Source organism: Pseudophryne corroboree, chromosome 7, assembly GCF_028390025.1.
Source record: "Pseudophryne corroboree isolate aPseCor3 chromosome 7, aPseCor3.hap2, whole genome shotgun sequence".
Classification (NCBI taxonomy): Eukaryota; Metazoa; Chordata; class Amphibia; order Anura; family Myobatrachidae; genus Pseudophryne; species Pseudophryne corroboree.
This window is the reverse complement of record NC_086450.1, coordinates 10,212,970-10,226,915: the sequence shown is the minus strand read 5'-3', so window position 1 is coordinate 10,226,915 and position 13,946 is coordinate 10,212,970. Positions and strand designations below refer to the sequence as shown.

Below are 13,946 nucleotides of genomic sequence, written 5' to 3'. Positions count from 1 at the left end.
ATACCCCAATAAAGACAACACACACACACCTTGAAAGTATAACTACTGCTACTAAAAACAATATCATTCACTTTGAACAAAGGCTACCAGCCCCCCATCCGCAGCCCATTGGATGGGGGGGACAGCCTCGGGCTTCACCCCTGGCCCTTGGGTGGCTGGGGGGGGGGGACCCCTTGATTGAAGGGGTCCCCACTCCCCCAGGGTACCCCGGCCAGGGGTGACTAGTTGGATATTTGATGCCACGGCCGCATGGCACTGTATAAAAGTGACCCCCGGCTGTGGCATTATCTGTCCAGCTAGTGGAGCCCGGTGCTGGTTTCAAAAATACGGGGGACCCCTACTCTTTTTGTCCCCCGTATTTTTGGAACCAGGACCAGGCGCAGAGCCCGATGCTGGTTGCTTAAATATGGGGGAACCCCTGTCCATTTTTTATCCCATATTTCTGCAACCAGGATCGGCTCAAAGAGCCCGAGGCTGGTTTGCCTTAGGAGGGGGGACCCCACGCAATTTTTTTTTTACATTTAAACTTTTTTTTTTTTTTTTACAAGGTGCACAATGAAGCCCAGCACGGATCTCTCAGATCCGGCCGAGATTCATTGTATTAAAGTCGGCAGTGTTTTACAAGTCACTCACGTAAAACACTGCCAAAAAAAACGAATGACATCGACATCGGAAAACCCGAAAATGCAGAATACGGCAGCTTAGTAAATTAGTCGTAATCAATTCAAAAAGTTGCATATTTACACTTTCGATGTCATTCGTGATTGAACTTTGACCTCAAACGGGAAAATACGAATCTTAGTAAATTTACCCCAAAGACGGAAAGGTTGCTTCACAGTAAGGACAATAGTATTTCGAATTCCCCGCCTGAGAGAGTAGTAATGGTGGACTCGGTCATTACTTTTAAGAATGGGTTAGATAAATTCCTAGTGGATAAGGATATACAGTGTTATGGTGGGTAAATCATGCACTATAATAATAATAAAAGAAAAATAGGAATAGATATAACTGCTAAACATTCACCACAGTTAAAATTAGTCTTAAAAATATTACAGTGTAGGAGATCACTAACAGGTTGAACTCGATGGACGAATTGTCTTTTTTCAACCTCAGAAACTTTGTTACTAAGTCAACAGGCTTTCTGACTTGCAGCCAGTGCATTTCAAGGGGCACAGACATTACATATTAAATTCTTTTTTTTCTTTGTCCGTACAAAACACTAATAATAATTTTATTTTTATTGCGCGCTTCTCCAAGAAGTCTCATGGTGCTTTACAGCTACGATTGACCTAATACAGAAGTTCTGGTTTGCAAGAAATACAGAAACCATGAACACATTACAGAGGAGAGGCGGCCATTTTAGGTCATCAGTTCCAAGGATTATTCATCCTGCACAGGTTACAGCCATCTTGGTTGCACCGTATAATACGACACAGCTGTGTTAATAAATGAATGATATATTAATAATGAAATAAATGATATAGCGTGACAGGATGGGCTTGCATAGAAAGTTCTCAGATATGTATTGGATGCGGGAACCAATACTGGATACAAACAAAATGGCTGGCGTGTGACACAACTGCACAAAGTGCAATTTTGTGAAAAAATATAACAGAAAGGGACACTGGGCCTAATCCAGACCTGATCGCTAGGCTTCGTTTTCCTACAGCGGGCAATCAGGTCTAAATCGCGCATGAGTATGCACCGCAATGCGCAGGCATGTCGCACGGGTACAAAGCGGATCACCGCTCAGCGATGGGTTTGTGCGAAGGATCCATTCGCACGGGCGATCGCAAGGAGATTGACAGGAAGAGGGCGTTTGTGGGTGGTAACTGACCATTTTCTGGGAGTGGTTGGAAAAACGCAGGCGTGTCCAAGCGTTTGCAGGGCGGGTGTCTGACGTCAGTTCCGGTCCTGGACAGGCTGAAGTGATCGCAGCGGCTGAGTAAGTCCTGGGCTGCGCAGAGACTGCACAAAATCTGTTTGTACAGCTCTGCTACACATGCGATCGCACACTTGCACAGATAAAATACACTCCCCTGTGGGCGGCGACTATGCGAACGCAGGACTGCAAAAAAAACCCTAGCGAGCGATCAGGTCTGAATTACCCCTCACTGTCACTCTTGTCCTATTACTGTGTTTCCTTGTATCCGGAACATGTTAGATTTTAGCGCTAAAAGAGGAAGAGGATGGCAGGAATAGAGGTGATGAAGTAAGGAACGAGTTATTGTAAAGACTTTAGACACTGCAGCATCTTTCAATGTGCCGGAAACTAATGCACTATTATAATAGCACTTCGCTGGAGTAGACATTTCAATAGATCCAAGATAAACCCAACCTATAATCACAGCCCCACCCCAAAGAGAGTGGCTTCTTTTTTATTTGAGTTGGCGAGGGCCTGCAAGGCTCAGGGACACACAGAAGGAACGGTCTGCAGGCCGCCGTTTGGGCAAGCGAAATCCAATTTAAACCATCCACTATAGCAGATTAATTCATTTTACTTTCCACTAAGAGAGGACCCTGAGCTGTGTTCAGGGGAGAGAGGAAGGCGGACACAGGTTATATACTGCGCGGTGTGCGACCAGGGAATTCGCAGATGTTTATTTAGAACGTTTTCTCTAGGACCCTGGATAACCGTAGCACAGGAGAACGGCGACGTACTCCGTTACCTGGAGTAATACTCCATCTCCATATGTAACACGTTATTTGTGCATTTTCATTATTACAGAATTTGCTCCTGCTCCACAATCAACATGAAATTATTACTGTATTTGGTGTGATATGGGGACTTTCTGCTGTTTACAGTAACATCCCCGCTTTAGTCGGTTCCGAGACGCTTTTCCGGAAGCAACCTGACACCACCTGACAAAAAAAGGGTCTGAAAAGACCACTGACAGTCAAGTGTAAGAGGCAACTTTTATTTAAGTTTAACAAAGCTTCCTTTGCAAATAATAAAAGTAACAATTGGAACGGCAGAAAAGTCATACCTACCCACTCTTCGGAGGGAGAGTCTTCCGGCACCTAGTGGGCAACTCTCCCGTAACCTTCCGCCCGCCACCACTGCTTAGGTTATATGTGCAGGGCAAGAAGCATTATGATGTGATTGGTTGTGTAACTTCGGTCCCCGGCAGTGACCTATGACCCATTCTGAGCCTGACCATAAGCTACAGTTGTGTAGTTCGGTTTTCCTGCAATACGGACACACCTGAACTTAGGGGTTCCCAGTCAGATAGGGGCCCAGCTCGGAATCACTTTGGTGTTCCAAGTGGAGCAGAATCCTGGCTTAGGTTTGTTGCCATTTGGGAACTCGGATTTAAAAACCAAACACAGGTTTTGGATTGCATGTAAACTGGTCCAAATTACATGATTTTCATTTTTATCGATTTTTTTTAATCAGTGTTTATCCATTTTCACCAGTTTTAGAGGAATCCAAATCCGAATCCGAACCAAAATACTCGAGGGTGATTTTGGCAAAACAAAAACAAGATGATAAATTAGAACCAACACCAAAACACAGGGGGGGGTTCCGCGCACATCTCTACTCATTGTCACATTGTGGGCAAATGTATTGCAAGCCCCCCTTACACTGTGCATACAACGTCTACTTTTGCGGAAGCTCAGACGTTCCATGCGATCCCTGCCCCGGTTGCGTGCAGGCAGATGGGGTGGGGTGAGGTCAAGAGGCAGATGCTGGGTAGGAACAGATAATTACTGTATCTTTACCAACAATGGTAACCTACACACGTGGGGATCCTACTGCCAGTGATTTAAGAAGTTTTCGACACCTTTGCAAAATCACGGCAAATAAAGCAATCAGTATCACATATAATAGTATATATACAATATAAAACACAAAATACAGAAATAAAATACCTGTTGCAGGTCTGCCAGAGAGTATAGGTGAATTTGCTGAAAAAGATATTCACGGGGGAAAATTCTGAAAAGAAAAAAAAACACCAATTTTATGCTGGTGGAGAGTAAACTGGTGACTACAGAGACACATCACGGTTATACTGTAGCTCTATCAGTGGTCAAGCAGGGCAGCAAACATCAAGCCTTGGGGGCTTCTGTAATAGTCTGCGAGCTGCAGGCCGTGCAAGAATTCCTCCGAGTCTGCCTGTATAGCGGCTATCATTTATAAAGCTCTATGCCCCTAAGTGGAGAGAGTATGGGGGTCATTCTGAGTTGATCGCTCGCTACGGATTTTCGCAGCGCAGCGATTATGGCATAACAGGGCTAATCTGCGCATGCGTATGCACCGCAATGCGCAGGCACGTCGTTCAAGTACAAAGAGCTTTGTGGGTTTGCACAGGTTCTAGCGACGCTTCCAGTCGCACAGCCGATCGCAAGGAGATTGATAGGAAGTGGGAGTTTCTGGGTGGCAACTGACCGTTTTCTGGGAGTGTTTGGAAAAACGCAGGCGTGTCCAGGCGCTTGCTGGGCGGGTATCAGACGTCAACACCGGCACCTTCGTCGCAGCCATCATTGCACAGAATAAGTAACTACAGGGCTGGTCTTGTTCTGCATAAAATGTGTTTGCTGCCGCTCGGCTGCACGTGCGTTCGCACTCCTGCAAAGCTCCCCCGTGGGCGGCGACTATGCGTTTGCACGGCTGCTAAAAGTAGCTAGCGAGCGATCAACTCGGAATGAGGGCCTATGTATGTTGTAGTGCATCTTTAAAGCGCTCACATGAACATAGCATCTGGTAGGAGATATGTATTAGGTTCATGTTCTATACTGTATTCTGTAGACATTATTTTACTTGTTTATACCATAGTTTTAAAAGATAAGTTGATTTTTTAAAATAAACAAAAACATTCTAAAATAATTAATTTTTGCCACAATTATAGGGGGTTTCCATGTTTAGATGACTTAGGTTCATGAACCTGACCTTCTGCAACGCTTAACAATTATACTGTTTTTTCTTTTCTTTTTTCTGTGCTTTTCAACAACATATATTTTATCATCATAATTGTTGGGCTTTGTTGCCATGAAATATGGCCCAGCTTTGCTGAGCTCCCTGTAATAGACACAACTGTATGCAGAGAAGCAGCTCTTTGTGTTGTAGCCAGCAACGTCATATAAAACCACTCTACCTGTTTAAAGACATGGCTGAAAAGCACAGAAGAAATATAGAACGAACAGATGAATGAGCACTGCACTTGGGTCTATTCAAACCAACAAACTAAAGATTACTACTAAGAAATATAGAAACGACCGGCATCTACACGCTACAATATTCCCGACCAATGGCTACACTGTCATGAAAGGTGAAATGGGATCCGGTCTCTAAGTCGACACAATCTAGGTGGACCACTATTGGTCGAAAGTAACAGGGTTTCTAGGTCGACAAGGTCTCTAGGTCGACATGTTCTAGGTCGACAGGTCAAAAGGTTGACATGAGTTTTTCACAATTTTTTTCTTTTTTTGAACCTTTTCATACTTAACGGTCCACGTGGACTACGATAGGAACGGTAATCTGTGCCGAGCGTAGTGAGCCATAAGAGGGGACACGGTGCACTAATTGGGGTTCCCGGTCACTCTACGAAGAAAACGTAACAAAAAAACCCCATAAAAAACTCATGTCGACCTTTTGACCTGTCGACCTAAAGACCCTGTCGACCTAGTTACTGTCGACCAATAGTGGTCGACCTAGTTACTATCTCTCTTCCATACCACACACAGGTGAAATATAGTTAATAAAGACCAACGTGCTTCAAACTCAAACTTTCATTTATTGTTTCAAACTCTATATATGTTGATTTAGTTTAATACCTGACAGATTCTTCTGCAGCTGCCAATTTACCCCACGGGGAGAGAAACAAATTCCTTTGTGATCCAATAAATAGGATTCATTTCCTGGACGTGTCAGGCAAGTGTTTAATTTCGCAGTTATATTTACTGACACCACTACTCAGAATAAATGAATCCAATCATCTTAAACTTCGTTGAGTGAATCTGCCATCATCATCATCATCATCATCTTCCTTGCCAGGAAATTCCACAGACTGGATAACCCCACAGCACGGAACCCATCTATGGAGGTGACCAAAGCAACCACGTCCCGATCAGGACCAATGAACAGATATGTCCTCATGCACATACAGTAACCGCAATACGCCATATGGTGCGAGAAGCACGGCGTGAGTGAGCCGCCGCCAGGTCCTGCCCAACTTGGATTGTGCCGCGCGTGTTTTTTGCCCGAATCTGCGTCTTAGTGGCGATGCGATAAAACTGCTTCAAGAGTCTGCACTGGTTCATTTGCTTTGCGACACTTGTTTATCTGTGTGCGACCGAATGTGTATACACTAGCGCCACGATGCAGCGGCCACAGCTTTTTTTCACACCAAGTTCTGTGGCGCTTTGCCAGCATAAGGCAGTAATGCCGCAGCGGTCTCAGGATCAGCCCCTTCAGAGATAATTATTACCTGTTATTTATATAGCGCACACATATTCCGCAGCGCTTTACAGAGAATATTTGGCCGCTCATACAGTCTCTGCCCCGGAGGAGCTTACACTCTATATTCCCTACCACATGTACACACACACAGATACACGCCAGGGTTCATTTTATTAGAAGCCAATTAACCTACCAGTATATTTTGGAGTGTGGGAGGAAACCCACGCAAGCACAGGGAAAATATACAAACTCCGCACAGTTAGGGCAGTGGTGAATGGAATAATCTGAATTTATGTGATAAAAGCGCTTACATAATCTACAACATAGGTGGTCATTCCGAGTTGATCGCTCGCTGCCGATTTTCGCAGTGCAGCGATTAAGCAAAAAAACGGCAAAAATGCGCATGCGCATGGTACGCAACGCGCATGCGCTAAGTACTTTCACACAAAACTTTGTAGTTTTACACAAGGCCGACCGACGTTTTTTCTTCGCTCGAGGGATCGTAGTGTGATTGACAGGAAGTGGGTGTTTCTGGGCGGAAACTGGCTGTTTTCATGGAGTGTGCTAAAAAACGCAGGCGTGCCAGGTAAAAACGCAGGAGTGGCTGGAGAAACGGGGGAGTGGCTGGCCGGACGCAGGACGTGTTTGTGACGTCAAACCAGGAACTAAACAGACTGAGCTGATCGCAATCTAGGAGTAGGTTTGGAGCTACTCAGAAACTGCAAGGAATTATTTAGTAGCAATTCTGCTAATCTTTCGTTCGCTATTCTGCTAAACTAAGATACACTCCCAGAGGGCGGCGGCCTAGCGTGTGCACTGCTGCTAAAAGCAGCTAGCGAGCGAACAACTCGGAATGACCACCATAATGCAGAATTTAACACGCACATATGAAAAAGAGAATTGCGCGGCAACAGAAAAAAATCTCTGCGTCTTGCTTCCCTACTTCCTTGTTCGGACTTCGTCAGTGCTTTAAATAAAGCTCAGAAACCGCGCCGGGTAACACAGTGCGGACAGGTGTAAAGCAGAGCCGGGAAGAACTACCTTTTGGATGTAGGTTTGGTAGTAATGGCCTTATGGGCAGAATCTACTGAGCCTCAGAGAGTCATAAATTGGAGAGAGATAAAGTACCGACCAATCAGCTCCTAGCTGCCATGTTACAGGCTGTTTTTAAAAAAAAAAAAGGGCAGTCAGAAGCTGATTAGCTGCTACATGTATCTCTCTGCACTTTATCACTCTCCAAGGCTTAAGGTAACAGCCAATCAGCTCCTAACTGTCCTTTTTCAAACACAGCCTGTAACACGGCAGCTAGGAGCTGATTGGCCGGTACTTTATCTCTCTCCACGGTTTTGTACATCTCCCCCATGTTCTACAGAATATAATATTATTAGTCTAGTATCTCTTTAAGTCAGAGGCAAAGCTCCGCTGTTTCCCTGTGGCTCTATGTCATTGTGACAGAGATAAGTGGGGAGGCAGAGACCTTACAGGCATTACTCAATGTCTTTGTCAGATCAATATCTACACATTATGTCACCGGGCCAGGCGTGCCAGACTCTTACAGGGGGCTCCCATCTGAACACAGACCATCCACTCAATTGAAAGCCATGCTACATCTGTGTGCACATGATTTGATTTCGCTGTACTCTTCTGGGCGTAATCTGATTCCGGCCAGAGCCCAGCTTTCTGTGCAAACTCGTAGCTGCGTTTTATTCCCAGGTCACAATTTAAGTCTGGAATAACTAATATGATTACTTATATACAGAGACGCTAAGAAGGGCGTGGAAATGGGGACCAGAGAAGGATGGAGGCTTAGGGGGCGAACGCTGGGTGACCCGCGCCTGTTTGAGTAGCGCATCTGCGTACCCTGTAAATAGTGGCGCATATGCGCCTAAATTGTGAGGCGTGATTCTCACACTTATCCGCCAGCGCCTTGAGATGGAAGACGGGGGAAGGAAGGAGCGAGGTGACGCATTCAGAGTACAGGAAGGGTGCGCTTGCATCATTGCGAATCCAGGAAATCAGCAACAACCTGTATAGGGGCCTATTTATCAAATAACATTTATGTAATTTTTGGGAGGTCTCTGCAAAATATTAAGTATCCCTCGAATGTATGAAGCGGCGGAGTGATCCATATCTGCAACAGTTCCTCCGTTTCCTATAGGTTTCCACGGAGGTTGCGAAGCTGTGATATTTACTAAGCTCCCGGTAATGACTGCCGCACATGCGTGTACCGCAGACCAAACATGCGCAGACTGGCCCCACCTACTGAAGGAGAAGTGAAATGAGAGCGTCTTACACATCTCAGGGACAAGTTGCCCCTATAAGTGATCAATAGTACATTTGGGTGATGTTATTGCCGTGAATAGCGCTGATAAGAAATTATAATTAACGGATCTGAAACCTGATAATTAGTAAATATAACCCATAAAGAGGGAGTTATATAATTTGCCCGACTGTTTATTCCCTGCAGTATAAGTATACATATATATATATATATATATACATACACTGCTCAAAAAAATAAAAGGAACACTTAAACAACACAATGTAACTCCAAGTCAATCACACTTCTATGAAATCAAACTGTCCACTTAGGAAGCAACACTGATTGACAATCAATTTCACATGCTGTTGTGCAAATGGAATAGACAACAGGCGGAAATTATAGGCAATTAGCAAGACACCCTCAATAAAGGAGTTGTTCTGCAGGTGGTGACCACAGACCACTTCTCAGCTCCTATGCTTTATGGCTGATGTTTTAGTCACTTTTGAAAGCTGGCGGTGCATTCACTCTAGTGGTAGCATGAGACGGAGTCTACAACCCACACAAGTGGCTCAGGTAGTGCAGCTCATCCAGGATGGCACATCAATGAGAGCTGTGGCAAGAAGGTTTGCTGTGTCTGTCAGCGTAGTGTCCAGAGCATGGAGGCGCTACCAGGAGACAGGCCAGTACATCAGGAGATGTGGAGGAGGCCGTAGGAGGGCAACAACCCAGCAGCAAGACCGCTACCTCCGCCTTTGTGCAAGGAGGAACAGGAGGAGCACTGCCAGAGCCCTGCAAAATCACCTCCAGCAAGCCACAAATGTGCATGTGTCTACTCAAACGATCAGAAACAGACTCCATGAGGGTGGTATGAGGGCTCGACGTCCACAGGTGGGGGTTGTGCTTACAGCCCAACACCGTGCAGGACGTTTGGCATTTGTCAGAGAACACCAAGATTGGCCAATTCACCACTGGCGCCCTGTGCTCTTCACAGATGAAAGCAGGTTCTCACTGAGCACATGTGACAGACGTGACAGAGTCTGGAGACGCCAAGGAGAACGTTCTGCTGTCTGCAACATCCTCCAGCATGACCGGTTTGGCAGTGGGTCAGTAATGGTGTGGGGTGGCATTTCTTTGGGGGCCGCACAGCCCTCCATGTGCTCGCCAGAGGTAGCCTGACTGCCATTAGGTACTGAGATGAGATCCTCAGACCCCTTGTGAGACCATATGCTGGTGCGGTTGGCCCTGGGTTCCTCCTAATGCAAGACAATGCTATACCTCATGTGGCTGGAGTGTGTCAGCAGTTCCTGCAGGATGAAGGCATTGATGCTATGGACTGGCCCGCCCGTTCCCCAGACCTGAATCCAATTGAGCACATCTGGTACATCATGTCTTGCTCCATCCACCAACGCCACGTTGCACCACAGACTGTCCAGGAGTTGGCGGATGCATTAGTCCAGGTCTGGGAGGAGATCCCTCAGGAGACCATCCACCACCTCATCAGGAGCATGCCCAGGCGTTGTAGGGAGGTCATACAGGCACGTGAAGGCCACACACACTACTGAGCCTCATTTTGACTTGTTTTAAGGACAAAGTTGGATCAGCCTGTAGTGTGTTTTTCCACTTTAATTTTGAGTGTGACTCCAAATCCAGACCTCCATGGGTTAATAAATTTGATTTCCATTGATTGATAATGTTTGTGTGATTTTGTTGTCAGCACATTCAACTATGTAAAGAACAAAGTACTTAATAAGAATATTTCATTCATTCAGATCTAGGATGTGTTATTTTAGTGTTCCCTTTATTTTTTTTAGCAGTATATATATAGTCGAGCAGAAGGACTGGCACTCCAATCATCCAAGGTATGGTAGAGGCCCAGGTGCCAATGTACGAAAATTTGCATCCAAACAGAAGGAACACGGCACTCCAGGACTTAATAGAACATCCATGCAGCAGGATCAAAAAAAGCTGTCTGAGCAGCCTGAATGTCTTGGTCAACATTTCATTTAATGTCTAAATTTCGTCAGGACAATATATATATAACACAATTTACCCAATTGCGCTGGAACAAATGGACAGCAGCACCTCTAGAAGAGCCCCCCGCTAGCAAGGGAGTCGAAAATGGGATATAGAAAACAATTCAGAGGGCGCTAATGGTGTTATTAAAAACCATATATTGGTTATGTGCTAATTTTATGTTAGAAAACTGTATAGCACTTGTACACTACTTGCATAAAAGTCTTTGTGAGACAAGGGGGGTCATTCCGAGTTGTTCGCTCGTTATTTTTTTCTCGCAACGGAGCGATTAGTCGCTAATGCGCATGCGCAATGTCCGCAGTGCGACTGCGCCAAGTAAATTTGCTATGCAGTTAGGTATTTTACTCACGGCATTACGAGGTTTTTTCTTCGTTCTGGTGATCGTAGTGTGATTGACAGGAAGTGGGTGTTACTGGGCGGAAACTGGCCGTTTTATGGGTGTGTGAGGAAAAACGCTACCGTTTCTGGGAAAAACGCGGGAGTGGCTGGAGAAACGGAGGAGTGTCTGGGCGAACGCTGGGTGTGTTTATGACGTCAACCCAGGAACGACAAGCACTGAACTGATCGCAGATGCCGAGTAAGGTTGAAGCTACTCAGAAACTGCTAAGAGGTGTGTAATCGCAATTTTGAGAATCTTTCGTTCGCAATTTTAAGATGCTAAGATTCACTCCCAGTAGGCGGCGGCTTAGCGTGTGTAAAAATGCTAAAAACAGCTTGCGAGCGAACAACTCGGAATGACCCCCCATAAACACCATCAAATAAATATAAATAAAATGTATTCACAATACCACACAAAAGAGCAATTGTGCTCAGATATACAGTAGGTTTTACACAAATGTATAGATTAATCCAGTTGAACAGGGCAGATTGCTTTGCCGAATGTTTGTTCAGGTGGTGGTAAATGGAAGATATGGATAATAGAAAGACACAGAACCCAACGCGTTTCGTCCCGAAGGACTTCTTCAGAGGTAAGTATCAATATTTATAGGTAAACATGATATACAGGAGTATATCACTAGAAGTGCCGGTTTGAAGCAATCTGAAAACAAATTGGTTTTCCATATGGGGAATCAATACAGAATTAATTAAAATCGAATAAAAATCTTCAGTCAATGAAGGTCCCTAACAGAAACTTTATATATGGTTACCAACGATTATGTTGGACCAAAGAAGCGTATGAACAAAGGGAACACTATAGAACAATTACTGGTTCCAATGGATGATAAACTGGATTTGCTGAACCAGCACCATAAATAATAGGAGCCTGATGTATGTCTGTTAGAGTTCCAATAGTGAATGAAATATATATATACATATATATATATATATATATATATATATATTGAACAAACACATGGAGTATGGAGCTGATGGGCTGGTTCTGAGTTGGGAACTAAGAAACACATGTAAGTAATTCTGCACCTGGAACAAACCATGCTGTTGTGCAGGAACACACTACTTGCCCATCTCTCCCCAATTGTTAGGGAGACTCCCTGAAGAGCAGCAATCTCCCTGACTCCCTGGAGAGTAACTATCTCCCTGATTGCACCTTACCCATACTTACCAACATTGCTGCCCATGTCGGCACATAAGGGGTGCGGCAGCACGATTGCGTCATTGTGGCTCCGCCCTTGGCTATACAATGGCGAGGAAACCATACAAATCGTGTCATCGGGTCCCCTCAGACCGCCCACTTGTGCTCTGAAAGTAGGTGGCCCAAGGGGGTGGGTGGAGTGTTCGGGCGGGTTCGGGCAGCTGGTGGGAGATGCATGAGACTTGCCCGTATTTTTGGGGGGCAGGGAGCACCACTGGATTTCCGGGAGCCTTCCGGCTGTTCCAGAAGGGTAGGCAAGTATGACCTTATTATATAGCTGTTATAATTTGTGGATTAAAAAAACATAAATCCGAGATATATACATTCAAATGGGATCATCAGCGCCATTTTCCTGTATTGGTTATAGGGCGCAATGATCCCTATGGCTACATGCATCTTTAAATATGGTTTATCGTGGCCACTTAAATGGAATCACTTGTAAAACACAATACATGAGCAAGCCCTGAAAAGTGTCAGTGTCTTTTCACCACCACGTAGATGTTACTAACGGCTTTGGGGCTAATTTATATTTGGATGTAAGTCACTTTTATGACACCCCTCTCAGATGTACTGTACAATACACATCCGTAGGACACCTCCCACCCAAATCCAACTATGGGGGTAATTCAAAGTTGATCTCAGCAGCAAATCTGTTAGCAGTTGGGCAAAACCGTGTGCTTTGCAGGGGAAGGGGGGTGGGTGGGGGGGGGGGGGGCTGATGTAACATGTGCAGAGAGAGTTAGATTTGGGTAGGTTATATTGTTTCTGTGCAGGGTAAATACTGGCTGCTTTATTTTTACACTGCAATTTAGATTTCAGTTTGAACACACCCCACCCAAATCTCTCTCTCTCTGCACATGTTACATCTGCCCCCCATGCAGTGCACAGGGTTTTGCCCAACTGTTAACAAATTTGCTGCTGCAATCAACTCTGAATTAGGCCCTATGGTGGTCATCCGAGTTGTTAGCTCGCTAGCTGTTTTTAGCAGCCGTGCAAACGCTATGCCGCCGCCCACTGGGAGTGTATTTTAGCTTAGCAGAAGTGCGAACGAAAGGATCGCAGAGCGGCGGCAAAGTTTTTTCGTGCAGTTTTAGAGTAGCTCAATACCTACTCAGCGCTTGCGAAGACTTCAGACTGTTCAGTTCCTGTTTTGACGTCACAAACACGCACTGTGTTCGCCCAGCCACGCCTCCATTTCCCCAACCACGCCTGCGTTTTTCCTAGCACGCCTGCGTTTTTTCGAACACTCCCTGAAAATGGTCAGTTGACACCCAGAAACACCCACTTCTTGTCAATCACTCTGCGGCCAGCAGTGCGACTGAAAAACTTCGCTAGACCCTGTGTGAAACTAAATAGTTCGTTGTAATAGTACATCGTGCGTGCACATTGCGCCGCATACGCATGCGCAGAACTGCCGTTTTTTTGCCTCATTGCTGCACAGCGATCAACTCGGAATGACCCCCTATATGCACTGTATGCGAGTATATACCCCTTGGGCCACATCTATAGTAAGACGTGGCCTGCCTTCGGTTACAGCTGGTGACAACAGCAGCCTGTAAGCAGGAAGGCTGGCGCATTATCTCAGGCGGGCCCGTGTTTTGGACGCTCGTCTGCGGGGCTTAATAAACTGTCTCACTTATAGTTTACTTGTTGAA

General features: G+C 45.4%; 1 protein-coding gene across 1 annotated transcript in view; it reads right to left on the bottom strand.

The window, feature by feature from the left end:
- Window positions 1-13,946, bottom strand: part of PLEKHM3 (pleckstrin homology domain containing M3) — a 340,328-nt gene that overhangs the window by 128,128 nt on the left and 198,254 nt on the right. Inside the window, exon 6 of the mRNA XM_063932670.1 lies at window positions 3,874-3,937. Within this exon, the coding sequence (XP_063788740.1) occupies window positions 3,874-3,937 (64 nt within the window). The remainder of the gene's footprint in view (window positions 1-3,873; window positions 3,938-13,946) is intronic.